The 23,770-nt window shown below is 57.0% G+C and overlaps 2 protein-coding genes across 2 annotated transcripts; one reads left to right on the plus strand and one right to left on the minus strand.

Annotated features, from left to right (window-relative positions):
- Positions 1-3,281: 3,281 nt before the first annotated feature.
- On the plus strand, positions 3,282-22,281 carry CCDC154 (coiled-coil domain containing 154). The gene is made up of 18 exons (XM_031657992.1): positions 3,282-3,696; positions 12,017-12,286; positions 12,594-12,810; positions 12,919-13,108; positions 13,289-13,394; positions 13,810-13,880; positions 14,069-14,191; positions 17,676-17,777; positions 17,859-17,987; positions 18,065-18,183; positions 18,578-18,704; positions 18,801-18,938; positions 19,903-20,022; positions 20,169-20,245; positions 20,583-20,700; positions 21,479-21,565; positions 21,804-21,988; positions 22,130-22,281. Exons 2-18 carry the CDS (start codon positions 12,280-12,282, stop codon positions 22,254-22,256), a joined length of 2,043 nt encoding a protein of 680 aa, XP_031513852.1. The 5' UTR covers positions 3,282-3,696; positions 12,017-12,279; the 3' UTR covers positions 22,257-22,281.
- On the minus strand, positions 22,268-23,761 carry PERCC1 (proline and glutamate rich with coiled coil 1). The gene has a single exon (XM_031658610.1). It carries the CDS (start codon positions 23,687-23,689, stop codon positions 22,850-22,852), a length of 840 nt encoding a protein of 279 aa, XP_031514470.1. The 5' UTR covers positions 23,690-23,761; the 3' UTR covers positions 22,268-22,849.
- Between the last annotated feature and the right edge of the window lie 9 nt (positions 23,762-23,770).

Consider the following 23,770-nt stretch of genomic DNA (forward strand, 5'->3'; position numbering starts at 1 on the left):
GGAGGGAAGAGGATGCTATTACTTCCAAGATCGCAGGGGGTGTACACGCCCCCGGTGATACTGTTCCTAATTTCCACGTGGGAGAGGATGGTATTACTCCCAATAACGCAGGGGTCAAAAACACTCCTTTGATATTGTTCCTAACATCCAGGGCTGGGGAGAGGGTGATATTCCTCCCTATATTGCAGAGGGTGTACACCCGTCTTTGACATTGTTCGCAGTCTCTAGAGGGGGAGATGATAGTATTCACAAAATCGTAAACACGCTGTGTGTCCGCCGTGGATCCCAATATCCAGGGAGCGATATTACTCCCCTTATCGCGGGGGGTGACCACCCCGCCTGTCATGTAGTTTTTTATATCCAGGGAGGAGAGGATGATATTGCTACCAATATCGAAGAAGTGTGCACGCCCCCTGTGATGTGGTTCCTAATACCCACGCTGGGAGAGGATGATACTACTCTCAATATCACAGGAGCTGTACACACCGCCTGTGATGTTTTTCCTACAATCCAGAATAAGAGAGAACGATATTACTCCCAACAGTGCAGGGGTTGTACCCCCCCCCCACCATGTGATATCGTTCTCAAGAGCTAAAGGAAGAGAATATTATTCTTTGTAGTGCAGGGGGTGTACACCCACCTGTGATGTTGTTCCTAATATCCGGGGAGGGAGAGCATGATATTACCCCCAGTCTCGCCGTGGGTGTACACCCACTTTGTGATACTGCTCCTAATATCCAGGGGGTAGAGTATGACATTACTCCCAATTTAACAGTGGGTGTACATCCACTCGGGAATATTGCTCCTAATATTCAGGGAAGGCGAAAGTGATATTACTCCCAATATCGCAGAGAGTGAACAACCCTTCTGTGATATTGTTCCTAACATCCGGTGGGGGAGAGGATGATATGTTCAATATCGCAGGCTGTGTACACCCACCCTGTGACATTGTTCCTAAAATCCAGGAAGGGAGAGGACAGTATGACTTTCTATGTAGTAGGAGGTGTACACCCACGCTGGGATTTTGTTCCTAATGTCAAGGAGGGGAGAGTGTAATATTACTCCCAATATGGCAGGGGGTGTACATCCCCTGAGCTATTGTTCTTGCCATTCAAAACAGGAGAGGATGACATTGCTCCAGCTATCGAAGAACGTGTAAATCCCCGTGTGATATTGTTTCTAATATCCAGAAAGGGAGAAGAGGCTATTAATCCCCATATCGCAGGAGGTGTACACTCACTCTGGTATTTTTCCAGATATGCAGGGGGGAAAGAGGATAATAATATTCCCAATACTGCAAGGGTTGTACACCCCCGTGTGAGATGGTCCTTAATAATATTGCAAGGCGGAGGGGAGGATATTACTACACATATGGCAGAAAGTGTACACCTCCCAGGGATATTGTTGCCATGATCCTGGAGGGAAGAGGATGATATTACTTTAAATATCACAGAAGGTGTACAGGCCCCCAGTGACACTGTTTCTAACTTCAACGTGGGAGAGGAAGACATGATACCCAGTATGGCAGGGAGCAGAAACACTCCTGTGACACTGTTCTTAATATTCAGGGAGGAAGAGGATGATATTACTACCAATACACACCCGTCTGTGAAATAGTTCATAATTTCCAGAGGGAGAGATGTTATTACTCACAACATCGTAAATAGCCTGTGAGTCCACCGTAGATCGTAATAGCCAGGCGGGGAGAGGCGGTGGCTCTTACTCCCCATATCGCGGGGGGTGCCTCACCCCCCTGCGATGTGGATCGTAAGAGCCAGGGGGTGATATATTTATCTCCCCTCACTAGAGCTCTGGAGGGCAAGAATCCGAGTGCCACAATACAGGGTGCAGGGCAGGCCTAAAATATTTATGGGAAGGATGGGAGCCAGACTATGCTGGACTGCTTTAAATATCAGTGAAAGGACTTTCCAGTCTAACCAAAAGACAACAGAGTATGAAGTTTTCTTGCACAGAGGAATGGCTTGCAGAATACAGTGTGCCATAAAAATGCACCTGGTCATTGTATGAGGTTGGATGGGAATGTGGCGAAACCAGTTAGGAAGTTGCTGAGGTGACCCTGACCATGGAGAGCAAGAACTACATTGAAAAGGCATTGCAAAGAAAACACAGGCTGGGTTCGGTGGCTCTCGCCTGTAATCCCAGAACTTTGGGAGGCCAAAGCTGTCGGATCACGAGGTCAAGAGATTGAGACCATCCTAGCCAACGTGGTGAAATCCCGTCTGTACTAAAAATACAAAAATCAGCTGGGAGTGGTGTCGTTCGTCTGTAGTCTCAGCTACTCAGGAGGCTGAGGCAGGAGAATCGCTTGAACCCGGGAGGCGGAGGTTGTGGTGAGTCGAGATCGCGCCATTGCACTCCAGCCTGGGCGACAGAGTGAGACTCCAGCTCAAAAAAAAAAAAAAAAAGAAAGAAAGAAAATACAAACAAAAGCTGAGATTTGCTGAGTTCCTGCTACGTGCTAGCCAATGCCAACAACAAAGTGGATCAACAAGGTGGCCTGGAATCATCCTCACTTCTGTTAAGTGGGTGGGGGTAGGAGTGGGGGAGTGTCACACATCCGCAAACGGTAACGCCGAACTTCCCAAGTAGGTCCATCGGGCTCTCAGGACCCGCGGCTGTCCCAGGCCTCAGTTGCCTCAATCTGAGGCTTCCTTCTTGCATCGCAGGGTGAGGATACTTTCCTGTGCGGAGACCTCAGCTCCTCAATGTACAGAGAAGGGCCTTGCAGGGCCTAAGCAGTGGGGCTCAGGGACCCTTGATCAAGCTGCCAAACGTTGTCAGGGGCTTGGAAGGTCACCTAAGGGCGGAAGCAAGCGCGCTGTGGCCCCTCGGGGCAGTGGGCAGGCGGCAGCGCGTCGCCGGCAGAGGCCAGAGCACCGCTGAGGCCGGAGCGGAAGCGAATGAGTCATGGTGGGTCCAGCAACACCACTCATTTGGAGAAGCCCCGGGACGCCGGCGGCTCCAGCATTACTGAGCTGTGACTTGGCGTCCGCACCTTCACTGCAGTCGGGAACCACTGGCAGTGATGGCGGTGACCGGAAGAGCTGAGTCAGCGCAGGCGACGCGAGCGACGCCGGGGGGAGGGGCTGACGCGTCCGGGGGGAGGGGCTGACGCGTCCGGGGGGAGGGGTCGACGCGTCCAGGGGGAGGGGCCGACGCGTCCAGGGGGAGGGGCCGACGCGTCCGGGGGGCGGGGCAGACGAGCCGGGGGCGGGGCCGACGCACCCAGGGGGCGGGGCCGACGCATCCGCGGGGCGGGGCTGACGCGCCTGGGCTCCAGGGCTCCGCGAACCGTCATGACCGCGACGTTGAAATCCCCGCCAGGTCGGCGGGGGCCGCATCGGGCTGGGTCTCCCGGATCCCGCCAGGGGATTGGAGTCTTGTAGCAGGAGGAGCGGCAGACAGATCTCCTCAGACAGCGAGTTATAGAAGGAAGGGGATTATTCGGCCGGGGGCATAGGGAAGACTTCAGTCTCAAGAGCCGGGCTCCCGGAGTGGGCAATTCCTGTCCCTTTTAAGGGCTCACACCTCTAAGGCTCCCGGAGTGGGCAATTCCTGTCCCTTTTAAGGGCTCACACCTCTAAGGGGGTGCGTGTGAGAGGGTCGGGATTGAGCAAGCAGGGGGTACGTGACTGGGGGCTGCATGCACCGGTAATTAGATCGGAAGGAAACAAGGTAGGGATTTTCACAGTGCATTTCTATACAATGTCTGTAATCTGTAGATAACAGAACCAATTAGGTCAGGGGTCGATCTTTAACTACCAGGCCCAGGGCGCGGCGCCAGGCTGTCTGCCTGTGGATTTCATTTCTGCCTTTTAGTTTTTTACCTCTTCTTTCTTTGGAGGCAGAAATTGGGCATAAGACAATATGAGGGGTGGTCTCCTCCCTTAGTCTGAGGCTGAAATTTGAAATCTTGAAGTACCCAAGCCAACGCCACTACAGACAGGTTTCAGTGGGAATTAGACCTTGTGAAAGGAGACAGCAGTGCCCAGAGACTGGGTAGATTTTTTGAAGATCAAAGCCACTTGCCTAGGAACAAAAAAATGATTTGCCTGACTCAGTTCCAAAATGCAGCAAATAATAAAGCGAAACACACATGCACTTTCTTTTTTTAATGCAAGAGCAAAACTTTTAAAATTCCAAAAAGAAAATAAATCTTGGTTTCTGAGATTAATTTCGTCAAAAGAACATATCTTAGGACCCCAAAATCCCTAAGCTAAAGGGAAAAGTGAAGCTGGGAACTGCTGTGGGAAAACCTGTCTCCCAATCTATTCAAAGTCACCCCTCTGCTCAATTAAAATAAATGCGTAGATTCGATTGCCTCCTTTGACAGGCTAATCAGAAACCTGCAGGTTGGGTGCGGTGGCTCACGCCTGTAATCCTGTAGTACTTCGAAGCAGAGGCGGGCTGGATCACTCTTTGAGGCGCCAGGGGAGTTCCAAAACCAGCCTGGCCAACATGACGAAACCCCGCCCCTACTAAACACAAAAATTAGCCAGGCATGGTGGCGGGCGCCGTAATTCCAGCTACTCGAGGCCGGTGGGCAGGAGAATGGTTTCTGAACGCGAGCGGAGGTTGGAGGAGCCAGATGACCCACTGGCGCCCAGCCTGAGCAACAGAGCCAGACTCCCCGGGCGCGTGGCTCAAGCCTGTAATCCCCAGCACTTAGGGAGACCGAGGCATGGATCACAAGGTCCTGGCTAACACGGTGAAAACCCCGCTCTGCTAAAAAAAAATACAAAAACTAGGCCGGGCGAGGTGGCGGGAGCCTGTAGTCCCAGCTACTCGAGGCTGGGAGGGGTGGCAGGAGTGGAATGGCGAAACCCAGGGTGGAGGTGGAGCTTGCAGTGAGCTGAGATCCGCCACTGCACTCCAGCCCGGGCAAGGAGCAAGACTCTGTCTCAACAAAATAAAATAAAAATAAAAATAAAATAAAATAAAATAAATAAATAATAAGAAAATCCAGGCCGGGCGCAGTTGGCTCATGCCTGTAATCCCAACACACTTTGGGAGGCTGAGGCGTGGTGGATCACCTGACGCCAGATGCCCAAGACCAGCCTGGCGTGGGGCCATGGAGAAACCCTTCGTCTCTGGGCTTCTGGGGTAAAAATATAAAAATTAGTCAAGGTGGTGGTGGGCACCTGCAATTCCAGCTGCTTTGGGAGGCTGAGGCAGGAGAATCGCTGAACCGGGCAGAGGTTGCAGTGAGCCGGTCAGGCCACTCTACTCCAGCCTGCGAAAGAGGGAAACCCGTATGAAGCAGGGAAGGGAAGGGAAAAGCGAAAAGAAGGAAGGGCATGCTACGTGCCGGTGGCTCACGCCTGTAATCCCAAAGACTGAGGCCGAGGCGGGCGGATCACGAGGTCAGGAGATCGAGACCATCCTACAACACGGTGGAAAACCCCGGCTCTCTACTGAAATGCGAAAACATTAGCCAGGTGTGGTGGAGTGGCGCCTGTAGTCCCAGGGGCTAGTCGGGGAGGCGAGGCAGGAGAATGCATGGAACCCGGGAGGCGGACCTTGCAGTGAGCCGAGATCAAGGCACTGCCCTCCAGCCGGGGCAACAGAGTGCGGACTCTGCTCAAAAAAAAAAAAAAAAAAAATAAAGAAAAATAAAAAGAGGGAGTCGGGCGCCGGTGGCTCAAGCCTGTAATCCCAGCACTTTGGGACGGGCGGATCACGGTCAGAGATCGAGACCAGTCCTGGCTAACAGGTGAAACCCCGCCTCATTAAGAAATACAAAACCAGCCGGCCAGGTGGCGGGCTGCCCAGGCCTACTCGGGAGGCTGAGGTCGGGAGGACCCGAGGCGGAGCTTGGGCAGTGAGCTGGAGATCTGCCACTGCACCCGTGCCTGGCCATGACAGAGCGAGACTCCGCCTCAAAAAAAAAAAAAAAAAAAAAAAGAGAGGAGGGAGGAAGGAAAGAAAGCAAGCTCAAAAGAATGCAACCATTTGTCCCCTATCTACCCATGACCTGGAAAGCCCCATTTCCGGACCAAACCCATGTTGATCTTATATATGCTGATTGATGTCTCATGTCTCCCTAAAATGTGTAGAAAACCAACTGTGCTCTGGACCATCTTGGGCACATGTCCTTGTGATGTCTCAGGAGGTCCTCAGGGCACGATCCTCAATCCCTAGCAAAATAAACTTTTTTTTTTTTTTTTTTTTTTTGAGATCGGGGTCTCAAGGCTGTGTCACCCAGGAGAGGCTGGAGTGCAGGAAGCGATCTCGCTCACTGCAGCCCGCCCCAGGTTCACTGGCTCCTTCCTGCCTCAGCCTCCCAGTAGCTGGGACTACAGGCGCCCGCCACCACTGCTAGTTTTTTTGTATATTTTTTAGTAGAGACTTGGCTTCACCCATGTTAGCCAGATGGTCTCGATCTCCTGACCTCGTGATCCACCCGCCTTGGCCTCCCAAAGTGCTGGGATTACAGGCTTGAGCCACTGCCACCGCCAAAATAAACTTTTTAAATTAACTGAGACCTCCTCAGATTTTCGGATTCACAAGTTTTAACAGGATGAGAGTTTTGCAGAGGAACTTACATGTCCTGAAACTTGCTCAGAGGTACCAGGACTCAGTAGTTCGCCTAGCTCTCTAGTTTTCTCCCTAATTTCCACACTAGTGAGGCTAGAACTATTTTTGTATAATAGTGCTACTAGGTTGGACACAGTGGCTCACGCTTCTGCAATCCCAGCTACTGGGGAGGCTGAGGCAGGAGAATTGCTTGAACCCCTCAGGAGGTGTGGAGGTTGCAGTGAGCCAGATCGCCACGGCCGTACTCCAGCCTGGCAACGAGAGCTAAACTCCATCTCAAGCAAAATACACAATGCTTTAATTGATTTTGTTCAGGTTTCTTTAGACGCAGAAAAACAGCTCTATCATAGAATTTTCTTGGGGAAACAATTGCAGTCGCTAAACCAGAAACCACACCACATTTTGCTTCTTTTCCTACATTTTGTTCACAAGACGAGGTTTTTGTTTTGTTTTGTTTTTGTTTTGAGATATGTCTCACTTTTGTCGCCCAGGCTGGAAGTGCAGCGCCTCGTGTGGGCTCACTGCAAGCTCTGCCTCCTGGGTTCAAGTGATTGTCTCACCTCAGCCTCCTGGAATAGCTGCTGGGATTACAGGTGCCTGCCACCACGCCAACTAATTTTTGTATTTTTTTTGGCGCAGAGACGGGACTTGTGCCATGTTGGCCAGGCTGGTCTCGAATCCTTGACCTCAGCGGGATCAGCCCGCCCTCCCAAATGCTGGGATTACAGGCGGAGCCACTGTGCCTGGCCTCAAAGTATGAGTCTCTTCTCAATCATATCAGTGATTAAATGGAGAAAAACAAAACAAAACAATGGCCACTGGTGGAAATGAATGTAATGCCACAGATTTTTGTTTTGTTTTGTTTGAGATGGAGTCTAGCTGTTGCCCAGGCTGGAGTGCAGTGGCACGATCTTGGGCCACTACAACCTCTGGCCTCCCAGGTTCAAGCGATGCCCCCCTATTCTCCCAAGCAGCTGAGATTACAGGCATCTGCCACCACCAGCTAATTTTGTTTTTTAGTAGAGTGCTCACTGTGTTAGTCAGGCTGGAACTCCTGATCTCCATGATCCACCCGGCCGCCTCCCAAAATGCTGGGATTACAAACGCAGCCACCGCGCTCGGCCTGTCACAAATTTTTTGTCTTGGGTAATGGAACTGAGGGATGAGGGAGAAGCAAAACAGCCGTAAGAAGCTTATTCCTTTTCATCTGAAAGTTCTTATGCACTTCTTTGTAACCACGCAAGTATATGTTACTTTTTTCTTTTTGTTGTGTTGTTTTGTTTTGAATGTGTGGTCTGAGTGCTTGCTTTTTTTTTTTTTTTTTTTTGAGACGGAGTCTCGCCTGTCAGCTTCAGGCTGGAGTGCAGTGGCCGTGGATCTCTCAGCTCACTGCAAGCTCCGCTTCCGGCTTGCTTCATTCTCCTGCCTCAGCCTCCCCGAGTAGCTAGACTACAGGCCATGCTCACCACCTCGGCCTCCTGCTGTTTTTTGTATTTTTTTTTAGTAGAGACGGGTTTCACCCATGTTAGCCAGGATGGTCTCTCATCTCCTGACCTCGCGGATCCACCCGTCTCGGCCTCCCAAAGTGCTGGGATTACAGGCTGAGTGCTTGCTTTTGAGTCAGGGGGCTTGACAGCCTTCAAACTGAAAACTAAGAGTGGCAGATCTGGTTCTGGTATAACACACACTAGAATTTTGCTATTTCATCGCTTTCTCCTCAGGCACCATTTTCAACGGCCGCTGTTCATTCATCCATTCAGCACATACTTGTTCTCAGGGGCTTTTTTTTTTTTTGAGACGGAGTCTCGCTTCTACCCAGGCTGGAGTGCAGTGGCCGGATTCAGTCACTGGGCGTAGCCTCCGGGCCCTGGCTCACCATTCTCCTGCTCAGCCTCCCAGGGGACTACAGGCCGGCCACCGCTAGTTTTTATTTTTCTTTTAGTAGAGACGGGGTTTCCTGTTAGCCAGGATGGTCTCTGGATCTTCTGACCTGTGGATCCACTGCCTCCTGCCTCCCCAAAGTGCTGGGATTACAGGGCTTGGTTTCACTGCTACCGCCTGTTCAGGGGCTTTTATGTGCCAGGCACTCAAGCAAGGTCCTGAAGAGGTCTTCAAACAGCCAGCCAAAATTTGGAACATGTTTGTTAGCCATACAGAGTGTGTGTTTTGTTAAAGACTTCTATTACTGTGGGCCTTTGTTCTTGTTGCTAGTCAATCTTGGGATCTAATAGCATGTAGCTTTTAACAGAGCTGGACCCAGAAATATTCCATTCTGGACCCAGGGTCCTGCACATGTGAAATAGAGATAGACTGACTTTGGAGAGCACTGTGATAAGTACTTTCTCCGCTAATAGCACTTTCCTGGAGCTATGCCCTTAGAAATGTCACACAAAAAGGGTCCCATGGACACTTTGTTGCAGAAACTATTTGATTCAAATCAATTCAATTTAAATCATGTATTGAGTGCCTACCACTTATAAGCATGGGGTAGGAATGGGAGATGAGCCAAAGATGAAAATAACCCAGACCCTGATCATCCTTTTTTGAGAGTCTATCTTCCACACCATCCCACATCTCTTTTTAAAAATATTTTATAGTTCTCATTGGCTTTCAGATTTTTTTCATTAAAAAAAAAAAAAAACCACTGCATTTAACTGAGTACCAGACACTGTGCTAGAGGTTGGTTATATCATTTCAGAAAATTACATTATTGATGGCAATGGTGTTGGTAGTATTTGAGTCACCGGCACAACATGCATGTATCAATCAGAATCTGCAGCTGTAACAGTCATGATTTTGCTATGTATAGTTGCTAGCAACTGACTACTGCTCTATTTATTTATTTATTTATTTATTGAGACAGAGTCTTGCTCTGTAGCCCAGGCTGGAGTGCAGTGGCACAATCTTGGCTTACTGCAACCTCTGCCTCCTGGGCTCAAGCCATCCTCCCATGTCAGCTTCCTGTGTTGCTGGGACTACAGGTGCATGCCACCACACCTGGAGAATTTTTGTATTTTTTTGCAGAGATGGTGTTTCGCCATGTTACCCAGGCTGGTCTTGAACTCCTGAGCTCGAGTGATCTGCTTGCCTTGACCTTCCAAAGTGCTGGGATTACAGGCGTGAGCCACTGTGCAATTATGTATTGAAATATGTTATTATAAATAACCTTTTTATGTCTTCTTTGTATTACAGTTAGCGCACAATATTGATTTTCTTAAATATATGTGTGTAGGCCGGGCGCGGTGGCTCACGCCTGTAATCCCAGCACTTTGGGAGGCCGAGGCAGGAGGATCACGACGTCAGGAGATAGAGACCATCCTGGCAAACACGGTGAAACCCTGTCTCTACTAAAAATACAAAAAAATTAGACGGGCGTGGTGGCGGGTGCCTGTAGTCCCAGCTTCTAGGGAGGCTGAGGCAGGAGAATGGTGTGAACCCGGGAGGCAGCAGAGCTTGCAGTGAGTGGAGATCTGGCCACTGCACTCCAGCCTGGGCGACAGAGCGAGACTCCGTCTCAAAAATATATATATATATATATGTGTGTGTGTGTGTGTGTGTGTGTGTGTAGTTAGTTTGACTGTATTATCTATGGATCTCATTTAATAATAGTACAGAGGAGATTACAAAAAGAACTAGTAGCCTACTCAAATACATCTGAATGACTGATCTGGCAATTATTGCCATCAGTATGAAACCCCAGGCTTATTCTTATTTGGTACAGCTCAGATCAGACCAAGTTGCTTTACTTCATATTCCCAGTATTGGAGCAAGCATCTTCCACTCCCACAGCCCCATCTCAGGTCATCTTGTTCTATAACTATAGGACTCTGTCACCTTTGACACATCTAATTGACCTAAGGGAGTCTATTCATTTTCTGTCCAATTGCCCAAGACAGTTGTTGCGGACAGGCCCAGTGGGTCGCACTTGTAATCCCAGCACTTTGGGAGGCCAAGGCAGGCGGATCAACTGAGGTCAGAAGTTCAAGACCAGCCTGGCCAAAACCTGATGAAACCCTGTCTCTACTAAAAATACAACAATTTAGCCAGGCATGGTGGTGGGTGCCTGTAATCCCAGCCACTCAGGAGGCTAAAGTAGGCAGGAGAATCACTTGAACCTGGGAAGCGGACACTGCAGTGAGCCAAGATAGTGCCATTGCACTCTAGCCTGGACAACAGAGCGAGACTCCATCTCTAAATAAATAAATAAATGGAAAAAAAAAAAAGAAGTCCAAAGAGACCAAGATGGAAGTTATAGCTTTAAATTCAAGCGTTCTGTTTCCCAAGTGAGTATAGCAAATCCTACTTTTACCATTTGTTCCCAGACTCGTGTATTCTAACCATTTTGAATACATATCAGCATCAGTTCAGCACATAAATATATCATGGAGGACAGTACCGGAAACCCACAGGGGATGATCTCCAACCTGATGGCTATGGTGAACCTTTAATAGGCCACTCCAATTCTGTTAGCAATAGCTTTAGATGATGGGGAATGTGAAAAGACCAGTGGATTTTATGGCCGTGCTCTCTGTTGTACTTTCTTTGCCATAAAAAGAGTCCCTGTTCTGAGCAACATTGTGTGGGATACTACGATGACTTTTTTTTTTTTTTAAAGACAAACTCTGTCACCTAGGCTAGAGTGCAGTGGTAAAAACAGGGCTCACTGCAGCCTCAACCTCCTGGGCTCAAGCAATCCTCCTGAGTAGCTAGGACCACCTGCTCAGGCCACCACACTCAGCTAATTTTATTTTATTTATTTATTTATTTATTTTGAAACGAAGTTTCACACTTGTCGCCCAGGCTGTAGAGCAGTGGTACGATCTCGGCTCACTGCAGTCTCTGCCTCCTGGGCTCAAGAGATTCTCCAGCCTCAGCCTCCGGAGTAGCTGGGATTACAGGCACTCGCCACCATGCCCAGCTAATTTTTATATTTTTAGTAGAGGCGAAATTTTGCCATGTTGGCCAGGCTAATTTCAAACTTCTGACCTCAGGTGATCTGCCCACCTTGGCCTCCCAAAGTCCTGGGATTACAGGCATGAGCCACCATGTCCGGCCAACTCAGCTAATTTTTTTTTTTTTTTTTTGAGACAGGGTCTCACTCTGTCACCCAGGCTGGAGTGCAGTGGGGCCATCTTGGCTCACTGCAACCTCTGCCTCCCGGGTTCAAGCGATCCTACTGCCTCAGGCCTCCTGAGTAGCTGGGACTACAGGCGTGAGCCACCACGCCCAGCTAGTTTTGCATTTTTTTAGTAGAGACGGGTTTCACCAAGTTGGCCAGGCTGGTTCTGCCCTCCTGACCTGAAGTGATCCCCCGCACCCGGCCCCAGGGCCCTGATTAACCAGACAAAGCACTCAACACTGGAAGTGAAATCTCAGCCCATTTATCCCTCCATCCAGAGTGAATGAACAAATAAACACACTATTCTCAACTCCACTAACTGGGAGAATTTCCCTTTAGTGCTGTCTTTTAGGGGCTCCCTGAGGAGAGCTGTGGTGCAGCACCGTCCGTTTTAGTGCCAGTGTATCATCTGACCCTCTGTGAACCACGGTCCCTGGGAAGGCAGCCAGACGACGGCAGCAGCTCGTCCCTCAAGGCCCGGAGCTTTCACGGGACTTCCTCTGGCCCCTGACCCCCCAGCCTGTGCCCAGCTCTGGGCAACCTCAGAGGCCCCAGGCCCAGGCCACAGCCGCGGGCAGAGTGGCCGGTGCAGCCCAGCAGCCATGTCAGGTGAGCCGGAGCTGAGGGCGGAGCGGAGGAGCGGGCCCGGGGAGGGGCCTGCCACAGGTGTGAGGGTGGGGATCGCTCTGCTTCTGACCCCGGGCTCCCACACGCTGGCCAGGTGGGGTGCTGTGTGTCTTCAGGCAGGGCCCTGGACTTTTCTGAGCAAAGCCCTTCTGGATCCTGTGTGACTCAGGGAGACGCGTTGAGCTCTGGGTGGTGGGCAAGGGTCCTGCAGGGGTTTGAGGCCCCGTTCCCGTAAGCTCCAGTGGGAGCCGGACCCCAAGGGGCGAACTCCCAAGACACCTCCTTGCAGAGCCGGCCGACAGTGGCCCCTCAGGGGCATCGGGCCCTTCCCAGCTGAGCGCCATCACCCTGGAAGACCTGGGGCTCCTCCTGGCAGGAGACCTGACCAGCCCCGAGACCTTGAGCCTGGAGGAGCTCTCGGAGAGGTATGAGTCCAGCCACCCGCCATCCACGGCCTCTGTCCCTGAGCAGGACACCGCCAAACGCTGGAACCAGCTGGAGCAGTGGTGAGCCCTGCGGGGGATGCTGGGGCGGGAGGACCACACCGCGCCGCCGCCTCTGCCTCTGTCTCCACGGCGGTCACCGCCAGACTCGCCCACTCTCGCCCTGGCCAGGGTGGTGGAGCTGCAGGCCGAGGTGGCGTGCCTGCGGGAGCACAAGCAGCGCTGTGAGCGCACCACACGGAGCCTGCTGCGGGAGCTGCTCCAGGTGCGGGCCCGCGTGCAGCTACAGGGCTCAGAGCTGAGGCAGCTGCAGCAGGAGGTGCGGCCGGCAGCCCAGGCCCCTGAGAAGGAGGCGCCGGAGGTGAGCTGCCCCTTTCCTGGGTGTTGGGGGCAGCTGCTTCTGGGCCTGGAGCCCAGCTCACCCCTGCTGTCCAGGCCCAGAGCTCCCAGGGGCCAGTGGTGCCAGAGCTGGGTGGACTCCAGGGCCAGGTGCCAGACCCGGGCCTAGGTCCAGCCCACAGCCTCCTCTTCCTCCTCGCAGTTCTCTGGTCTCCAGAACCAGATGCAGGCCCTGGACAAAAGGTACCTCTCACACACGCAGGGGCACAGGCCCGGGGCGGGGGGGCGGCGGGGGAAAGCAGTGGCAGGTGCGTTGGGGGATCCACATCTCCCGCAGGTGTCGCTGGAGTGGTCCCCACACATCCCAGGTCAATAGAAAGGGCAGTTTGTCGTGCCTGGGGCTGACCCTCAGAGGCCCAGGAAAGCGGTAAGGAGGTGGCAGGGGAGCCTTGGCGGGACCCCACAGCCCCCAAGAGGCTGCTCAGCCCTGGGCCTCTCGGGAGGTGGCTTGTTGTCCCCAGGTGGAGGTCAGGAAGCCTTGGCTCAGCTCAGGAGGAGGCAGAAGCAGCAGCAGGGAGAGCAGAGAAGAAGGGGCGGCCGAGCAGGAGGCCGCGGCCTCAGGTGAGTGCCCACCGCCAGCGGCTGGCTCTGGAGTTTGCCTGGGGTCGTTTGAGGGAAGTCCTGGCCGAGCAAGACTGCCAGGTCCCCCTGCCGTGTCCCCAGTGACCCAGCGGGGCACCGCCCTCAGTGCTGAGTGTGCTGGGAGCCTGGGCCTGCTGCTGCCGGGACCCTCCGTGGGAAGAGACTCTGGCAGCCTTCCCCCAGCCAGTGCTGTGTTTCTCATTCCTCTCTGTTTTCCCTAGGGGCAGGGGTAGGGGTCATTACACCTCCTGCCTGGCCAGCTCCCTGTGGTCAGCCTCAACCTGCTGGAGTCCTCCGACCAGCTGGGCTGAATGTGTGTGACTGCAGCCGGTTTCTCTAGAGCTGTAAGCTGACCCGACTGCTGCAGCAGGAGGAGCAGGGCGGAGGTGGCCTCTGCGGCCCTGCAGAAGAACAGGAGGACAGCAGCCGGAGGAATGGACCTGGAGGTGTAGCCAGGATTGGAGTACCACCAGGCCCAGCCGGGTGGGGGCAGCAGAGGGCGAGAGGACACCCCAACCATCACGCGGCCCGTGTCACTGAAATCAGCTACAGCTGTAGGTGATTTAAAACTCAGTTCTTCAGCCGCCCATGCCCCATTTCAAAGCTCAGGCCGGTCGGGCGCCCGATGGCTCCGCGCCACCAATCCCAGCACTTTGGGAGAGGCAAGACAGAGCGAATCCTGAGTCAAGTTCAGGAGACGGCCCAGGCCTTGACAGCTCCGCGCCTGTAATCCAACACTGGGAGGCGGGAGACAGAGAAGCGGATCATGAGGTCAGAAGGAATCGGTCATCCTGAATGCGTGGTGAAACCCGTCTCTACTAAAAATAAAAACTAGCAGGCCGAGGTGTGGCGGCAGCCTGTAGTCCCAGCCAACTACTTGGGAGGCTGAGGCAGGAGAATGCGGCGGGGAACCGGAGGCCGGAGCTTGCAGTGTGATCGACCACTGCTTCCAGCCTGGTGACAAGCGAACTCCGTCTCAAAATTCAAGACCAACCTATTAGCGTGGCAAAACCCACATCTCTACTAAAAATACAAAAATTAGCCAAGCCGTGCTGGAAGGTGGGCTCCTGTAGTCCCAGCTACTTGGAAGGCTGAAGGGCAGGAGGATCGCTTGAACCCAGGGGGAGAGGTTGCAGTGAGCGAGATCACATGTGCTCTGGCCTGGTGACAGGCGGCTGAGACTCCTTTCAAAAACAAAACAAAACAAAAAAACCAAAGCTCAGGCCATGTGCAGTGGCTCACGCCTGTAATCCCAGCACTTTGGCAGGCCGAGGCAGGAGGAACACTTGTGCCTGGGAAGTCAAGACCAGCCTGGGCAACACAGCAAGACCCCATCTCAAAAAATAAAAAGCTGAGTGTCGCCCGCGTGGGGCCTGACGGCCTGGGCGCGTCTGGGTGTCCTTCGTCCCAGGAAGCTGCTTGTGTCCTGCCGCCTCCACCCCTTCCCACACAGCCGGAGCCTGCCTGGATCAACAGATCGCGCGCAGCCCTGAAGCCCCTTCCACGGCCACTTTCAGGCTCCACCTTTCCCTGCGCGCAAAGCGGAGTTCGCCTTCCCTGACACGAGTTCCTAGAACCCGGGGTCCCACCCATGGGGCCGGAGCGGCTCCTCCTCCCGCTGTGGCCTCAGCAGGGGCCTTCGCTACGGGTGGGGAGGGGACCGGGCAGCCGCACATTTCAGCAACTCAGGTCTGAGCTCCACAAATAGAGACCGGGGACTGCAGCCAGCTCCCATGCGCATCAGGTAGTACGCTGGGTGCAGGGCCAGGACTGCCGGGACGCCCCAACAGTCGCCCACATAGCTCTGCTACCTGGAGCTGGCAGCCTCCCTCTCACTGCCCTTTGGGAAGTTACTGAGTGGCTGTGTGGGGCAGGCAGAGGTGCTGGGCTGAGGATTCCCAAGGTGCCAGGTGTGGGGGAGCTGCCGCTCACGAGGGCGGCTGCCTTTCCCTGAGCCTGGGTGTCTGAGTGTTCTCTAGGGCCAGAGGCAGAGGGCCAGAGTCAGGCCGACCCTCGTCTCTGGTTTTGAGACGGGGTATTGCCTGGTTGCTCAGGCTGGAGTGCAGTGCTACGATCACAGCTCACTGCAGCCTCAGCCCCCCAGGTTCAAGTGACCCTCCTGCCTCAGCCTTCCAAGTTGCTAGGACTGCGGGTGCATGCCACCATACCCAGCTAATTTTTTTTTTTTTTCTTTTGAGACGGAGTCTCGCTCTGTCGCCCAGGCTGGAGTGCAGTGGTGCGATCTCGGCTCACTGCAAGCTCCGCCTCCCAGGATCATGCCATTCTCCTGCCTCAGCCTCCCAAGTAGCTGGGACTACAGGTGCCTGACACCACACCTGGTTAATTTTTTGTATTTTTAGTAGAGACGGGTTTTCACCGTGTTAGCCAGGATGGTCTCGATCTCCTGACTTCGTGATCTGCCCGCCTCGGCCTCCCAAAGTGCTGGGATTACAGGCGTGAACCACGGCGCCCGGCCTGCCTGGCTCATTTTTTGATGTTTCGTAGAGACGAGGTCTCACTGTATTGCCCAGGATGGTCTCAAACTCCTAGGCTCAAGTGATCCTCCTGTCTCAGCCTCCCAAAAAGTTTTCTTTTCTTTTCTTTTTCTTTTTTGAGACGGAGTCTCGCTCTGCCGCCCAGGCTGGAGTGCAGTGGTGCTGTCTCAGCTTACTGTAAGCTCCACCTCCTGGGTTCATGCCATTCTCCTGCCTCAGCCTCCCGAGTAGCTGGGACTACAGGTGCCCACCACCATGCCCGGCTAATTTTTTTATATTTTTAGTAGAGACAGGCTTTCCCCATGTTAGCCAGGATGGTCTCGATCTCCTGACCTCATGATCTGCTTGCCTCGGCCTCCCAAAGTGTTGGGATTTCAGACGTGAGCCACCGCGCCTGGCCTTTTTTTTAATTTATTTTTTTCCCGGACAGTCTCGCTCTGTCGCCCAGGTTGGAGTACAGTGGCCTGATCTCAGCTCACTGCAACCTCCATCTCCCAGGTTCAAGTGATTCTCCTGCCTCAGCCTCCAGAGTAGCTGGGATTACAGACAGCTATCCATGTCTGGCTAATTTTTGTAGTTTTGGTAGATACAGGGTTTCACCATGTTGGCCAGGCTGGTCTTGAACTCCTGACCTCAGGTGATCCACCCGCCTCGGCCTCCCAAAATGCTGGGATTACAGGTGTGAGTCATTGTGCCAGCCATTGCTTGTTTTTGTAAATAAAGTTTTATTGGCACACAGGAACATTTTTTACATGTTGTCATTGTCTCCTGTGGGGGCTGTAACCGCCGTGCTGAGAGGGTTACAACAGAGATCCCACTAGGGTGGAACTTGTACCATCTGGCTTTTTACAGAAAAATGTCTAGTCTAAGGTGCTTCCTGGGGGGCAGGAGGCCAGCAGGGGCTCGACCAGAGAGGAAGCTTCCGGGAGGCGCCTCTCCGTGGCTGAGGAAGGGCCTGTGCCGCCTGCCTGCCCTTTGGGTGTATGAGACGCAGGGACTGGGTCGGCTGCACCTCCCCTCTCCCCTCACCTTCAGACCCTCAGTGCAGCAGGAAAGCAGCTGTTGGGGTGGAGACAAGGCCCCGAGGCTCTGCCCAGCTTGCCTGGCTCCCCGTGCATGGGGACACCCGTGTGACATCCCTGCTTCCCTGTCGGGGCCTGGTGGTGGCTGGGGGGCCTTCCCTGGGCGGCATCGGTGGTGGGTGCCAAGTGTGTCTGGTCCCCACGTGAGTGTGGCCTTCCAGTGCTTCACGAACCCAAGCCTGGTCGGTCTTCTGGGTACAGAGTGGTCCTGCCTGCCCTGGCTTTCTTCTGGCTGAGGGTGTGGTGGGCCTGGCTCTGCTGGGCTCGGGGACAGCAGGGGACCCCAACTCTGATGGAGACCACAGGCAGGAGGGGGACGGGCTGCGTGTCCAGCAGAGGCTGCACACGGGACAATGTGCCTCCGCCCCAGGCCCAGGTGACCAAGCTCGGCGAAGAGGTGAGCCTGCGCTTCCTGAAGAGGGAGGCCAAGCTGTGCGGCTTCCTGCAGAAGAGCTTCCTGGCCCTGGAGAAGGTGGGAGCCTGCCCGCGGCCGGCCTGCTCCGCCCCACTTTCCAGACGCAGACCTGCGGCTGACCGTGGGGTCTCGCCACAGAGAATGAAGGCCTCGGAGAGCTCGCGGCTGAGGCTGGAGAGCAGCCTGCGGGGCGAGCTGGAGAGCCGGTGGGAGAAGCTTCGGGGGCTGATGGAGGAGCGCCTGCAGGCCCTGCAGGGGCAGCATGAGGTGGGGCCAGCCGGGCGGCGGACAGGTGGGGCCGGGGCCGGGGTGTGGGTCTCAGGGCGGCCTCCACCCCTTGGCAGGAGAGCCACCTCCTGGAGCAGTGCCAGGGCCTGGATGCCGCCGTGGCCCAGCTGACCAAGTTCGTGCAGCAGAACCAGGCATCGCTGAACCGCGTCCTGCTGGCTGAGGCGAAGGCCTGGTGGGTGTCCTGGGGCCTCAGGTGCTGTCAGGTGGGGAGACCCCCAAGTCCCACTCAGGAGGGGGCCGCGGTGGCCGACTCAGCGGGGAATGACCTTGCCTCCCCCCAGCAGAGTGCTTGACCCCGAGGGCTGCAGCCGGACGGTGCGGCTCCTCCTCCCTCCCGTGCTCCCGTGGGGCCTCCCGTCCCTCACCTAGCCTGCTCTCCCTGGGGCACTCGGCTGTGGCCATGGGGAGTGAACCCCTGTCGTGGTGGCACTGTGACCGCACCCCATCTTCCGATCCCAGGGTCTCCTGGGAGGTTCCGGAGCCTGCAGCCAAGCTTCCCTCCCTAGCCCAAGGCTGAGGGGTGGGCAGGCTCTGCTGAGGGCATCTATGTGTCCCCCAACCCCTAGGGATGCCAAGGGGCGCCTGGAGGAGAGCCGGGCCGGGGAGCTGGCTGCCTATGTGCAGGAGAACCTGGAGGCCGCACAGCTGGCCCGCGAGCTGGCCCGGCAGGAGATGCATGGCGAGCTGGTGCTGGTGAGGGGGTAGCGCAACATGTCCCCAACGGGGTCCCCCATGCACACAGGATGGGCGCTCATCCAGGCCTCCCTGCACCCACCTGTCCCCCTTCAGCTCCGAGAGAAAAACCGGGCTCTGGAGGCATCGGTGGCGCAGCTGGCCGGGCAGTTAAAGGAGCTGAGTGGCCGCCTCCCGGCTCTGAGCAGCCGGCTGGATCTGCAGGAGCAGATGCTGGGCCTCAGGCTGTCTGAGGTGCGCCAGGCAGCAGAGGGCAGGCAGGGCTATGGGGAGTCCCCACCCCGCCGGCTCTCAGCCCACCACTGTCCCCAGGGGAGAGGCTGGACAGGCCAGTCCCAAGCCTCCCATCACCCAGTGACTGTCCCCAGGGCCCAGGAGACCCCGAGCTCCAGAGACTCCTGTGTGGGCCGGGACGGCCGCTGAGCAGCCTCGGCCCACGGCCAAGCCATGCGTGTAGCCACAGAGGGGCAGACAGGCGGCCTCCGCCCATCCTGCTCTTGTTCACTTTGTAACAGCTCTGTTGAAACGGACTCACTCCCCACACGGTTCACCCGCGAATGCGTACGGTTCCATGAGTTCCGTGTGTCTATTCACAGTTTCAGAGCATTCCTCTGCCAGAAAGAACCCCAGCCCGTCCGTCCGCCGTCATTCCCATCCCCACTTCCCCTGGCGACCGCCAGGTCCCTGCCTGTCTCGGGGGTGCCTGTTCTGGACATTTCCAGGAAATGGCGCCATGCACCGCGCGGCCGCTGCGGCGGTAACACCCGCGGGCATCCCGTTTCCCGCTCCTCGGGGCCTCGTGCACAGAGCTTCGCCCTCCCACCAGGGCGTAATGTGCATCGTGTGGGCGCCGCTCCCCGGTTCCGGCTCATCCCCTGACGCATGCGTGCTGCTGCGAGTGGGCGACACCCTGTGTCCTGGGGCTGGATCCCACTGGGGCCTGCCCTGCCTCCCTCGGGCACCTGTGTGGTCGGAACAGCCCCCACGGGCCCTCGGCTGCCCAGACCCTGCCTGGCATGTGTGTCTCCAGAGCGTGCTTGGCCAGGCCATCCCAGCTGCCTGCAGGCCTGTGCACAAATGTCTCAGAGTCGGAAGTGGGGGTGAGGGCCGCCTGCCCCCAGAGCTCCCCATGTCTGTCCATCCATCCGTCTGTCCTCCCTCTCTGGGCTCTGTCCCTCACTGGGCATCTGTATCCCAGGCAAAGACCGAATGGGAAGGTGCAGAGAGGAAGTCTCTGGAGGACCTGGCCAGGTGGCAGAAGGAGGTCGCCGCGCACCTGCGGGGGGTGCGGGAGAAGGTGGATGGCCTCCCCCAGCAGGTGGGCGAAGGCACAGCCAGACTCGGGGTACTTTGGCGCGGGACCCTCCCCCACCGCGCCCGTCCTCTCGCCTCCTCCCTCTCACTGTGTGGGCGCCCAGGCCAAGGCTGGTCCTAGACTGTGCCCGCTCCCGGCTCTGTGCTCAGATAGAGGGCGTCTCGGACAAGTGCCTGCTCCACAAGAGTGATTCGGACCTCAGGATTTCCGCCGAAGGCAAGGCCAGGTACAGCCTCCGGGGCCCTGGGAGAGGGGCAGGGGCTCTGCTGACCGTCACTGGGCGGGGCCAGTCCCCACGCTGCTCTCCACAAGCCCCCTGGTGTCATGACAGATCTGTTGTTCCCCCTGAGCCTGGGCCCGGCCCAGCACTGAGCTCACCCTGCCACCCTGGGGCAGCCTCTGAGAACTCTCCCTCTACCACCTTCCCTCCTGGAGGGGTGACAGAGCTGAGCCCCCTCGAGCCTCCTTAACCCTGTGGTGGCTGTGGGAGTAGCCTGTGTCCCCGGTCCTGGCCCTACCCCCGAGCACACCCCACAGCCAGCCCCAGCCTCTGGTGCCCACAGGGAGTTCGAGGTTGGGGCCCTGCGGCAGGAGCTGGCCACGCTGCTGTCGTCCGTGCAGCTGCTGAAGGAAGATAGCCCTGGGCGGAAGATCGCGGAGATGCAGGGCAAGCTGGCCACGGTAGTCCTGGGTCTGCCTGCACCCAGCTGGGAGAGAGGGGGAGCCACTGGGTTCAGACTGGGCAGCCGTGCAGAGAGGCAGGACCCCCGGCCTAGGGGGCGTTTTCCAGCCGGCAGGAGACGCTCAGAAAACCACCTGTCGAAGGCCAGGCGCGGTCGGTGGCTTATACCCATAACCCCAGCGCTTCGGGAGGCCGAGGCGGGCGGATCACCTGAGGTCGGGAGTTTGAGACCAGCCTGACCAACACAGAGAAACCCCATCTCTACTAAAAATACAAAAATTAGCCAGGCGTGGTGGCGGGCGCCTGTAGTCCCAGCTACTTGGGAGACTGAGGCAGGAGAATCGCTCGAACCTGGAAGGTGGAGGTTGCGGTGAGCCGAGATCGCAACATTGCACTCCAGCCTGAGCGACAAGAGCGAAACTCTGTCTCAAAAACAAAAAACAAACCCAGTTGCCCTGGGCCACCCCAGCTTGTCTCAGCCTCTGAAGTTCTAAGCGGAGGCACTTTGCCTGCAGCCCCCACGCTGGGGTGTCCGTGTGCAGCCACGAGGGCTGACACAACCCTGAGCCCGGGCCAGGCCCCCGCAGGGCCACTCTCAGGCTGCCCCTTCCTCCGCGGAGCTTGTCCCAGGCCCTGCGGGGGTGGGGGGGAGGGTGAGGACCAGCGTCTCAGCGGGTGGCCCCTGCCCAAGCTGTAAGCGGATATGGGGGCGCCCGTGGGGACAGCAGGATGCCAGCAGACTGGCCCTGTCTGTGGCTTAATTGGGGCCGTGTTTAGTTTCAGAACCAAATAATGAAGCTGGAAAACTGCGTCCAGGCCAGCAAGACCATCCAGAACCTCAGGTTCAACACTGAGGCCCGGCTGGTGAGAAGAAGGCCCTGCCTGGCCGGCACCGGCCAGCTCCCACCCACTCCCTCGGCCCTGCCACCTCCCCGCCTGCCCTGCTGCAGGCGCCAGTGTCCATCTGTCCAAGTGTCTGGCAATGGGCATGGTTTCCCTGAAGATAAATGACTTCCAGGCTCTCGGTGGGAGATAAACCCCGTTTGGCATCCCCTGCCCGGAGGTCTGGCTCCTGGGTGACACGGGCATCCCCGTCCCACAGCGCACACAGGAGATGGCCGCCCTGCGGGAGAGCGTGCTGCGGCTGCGCAGTGAGGAGGGCCTGCAGGCGCCGCTGGGCAGCCGGAAGCTGCTCCCATCCCTGGCAAGGCTGCGAGTCTTCATCAAGGACACGGCGCCAAACGAGGTGGTACCCGTGAACTGCTGGGGCGTGTACCAGGCGGTGAGGTGGGCAGCAGGGATCCCAGCGCGGCCTCCTGGGCCTTTGGGTCCAAAGGGTCGGGGTTTGGGGCTGGGGGCCCGCGGGCAGCAGGTGGGCTGTGGGGGGTGGGGCAGGGGTGCAGGGCCACGTGCCGCATCTCCGGACAGGTGGCTGCAGTGGAAGGCATCCCTCATAAAGCTCAGGGCCCCGCGGAGGCCAGGAGGGGTCCCAGAGAAGCCCCACAGCCAGGAGCAGGTGCAACAGCTCACACCCTCGCTCTTTATCCAGAAATAAACGAACCAGCCTTGTACTCATTAGAGCTGAGGTTCCCCGATGCGTGCCATTGAACAGTCTCCCCAGGGCCTGTGGGGTGAGAGGGGTGACGAGGCCCCGGGCAGCGGGGGTGCCCAAGGCTGGAGGGAGCCAGTCTCTCGAGCCCCACAACTCTCCCTGTCATGCCCAAGCCCAGCCTGGCTTCAGGCTGTTGCTTTTCCTAGCACTTCAGCAGCCCCTCTCCTTCCCTGCCAGGCCCCCTAGGGTGGAAGGGGCTGGGCTGGGGCCTGCCCAGAAGCACCTAGGCCTGCCCCCGCCAGGACCCCCAGTGAGCCGCCCTGCCCGGGTTGTGAGGAGGACCCGGGGACGCTCCCTGGCCTGGGGCTCTCTGGCTCTGCCTCAGAGCCACTCCAGCCCAGCACCCTGCAGTGGAAGAACCTTCCAGCATCTGTGGAGGAGACAGCCCTTGTCTGCTGTCTCGGTCGGGCAGTGGGCCCCTCTTCCTGCCTCTCCAAGGAGGGATGGAGGAGGCTCTTCCCAGGAGGACGGGAGGAGAGTCCAGTGCCTCAGGGGCGGCCCCGCTGCCGCCAGCTGACTCCGACCCCAGTGCCTCGCTAGGCCTCGGCTGGCTGTGCCCCTTCCAGGGCTGGGGTTCCCCTGCCGGGCAGCTCAGGACAGGCCTCGGCTGACCAGCTGGCCAGCAGGTCGCTGAAGTCGGGCGTGCCAGGGTGCAGCAGGCCCAGGGGGCTAGGGGTCGGCTCCTTCCAGAAGGATGGGGGCAGCTTCCTCTGGGCCATGGGGGTGATGTGGCCGTACTTCCGCTCCAGCCTCAGGCTCCAGCTGGCCGCCGCCCTGGCCCCCCAGTAATGCTGCAGCCCGTAGTCAAAGAGCTCGGCCAGGGGTCCCAGAGGCTGCGCCCTGTCCCCGCCGAGGCCCGGCCTGCGCACCTGCCCTCGGGAGACCCCGGGCTCCGGGGTGTGCTCGTCCTCCAGGGACCCGCCTCGGGCCAGACGCACCAGGTCCGCGTGGTAGAGCTCCCGGGCAGTGCTGCCGGCTGGGCGGCTGTCGGCGTACACGTCGCAGGCATCTGGGTCCTGCGCCTTGTCCTTGCGGCCAAAGTACCGCTGGATGTCGTCGCTGATGAGCTCTGAGAAGCGTAGCAGCTGCAGTGGCATCTCGGGGCTGCTGGGACCCTGAGGGGCTGCCTCCTCCGCGGCCTCTGCCGGGCCTGAGTTTGGGAGGATCTGGCTGCAGCCCTCCAGCCCCTCGCCCTCCTCCTCCCCCTCCTCCTCCTCCTCCCCCTCCCCCTCCTCCCCCTCCTCCTCCTCCTCCTCCTCCTCCTCCTCTTCCTCCTCCGAAGTCTCCGGGGGCTCTGGATCTGAGGGCAGGAAGGGGTGGTGGCGCAGCAGGGGCAGCTGGAAGTCGCACAGGGTCCGGATCACACCGGCGGCCATCTCCACACGTCCCACGCTTCTGGGGCCTCCGGGGCAGCAGGTGCTGGCTAGGGAGGGAGGCAGAGGAGCAGGTTCCCTGTC

The sequence above is a fragment of the Papio anubis genome, chromosome 18, assembly GCF_008728515.1.
Source record: "Papio anubis isolate 15944 chromosome 18, Panubis1.0, whole genome shotgun sequence".
NCBI lineage: Eukaryota > Metazoa > Chordata > Mammalia > Primates > Cercopithecidae > Papio > Papio anubis.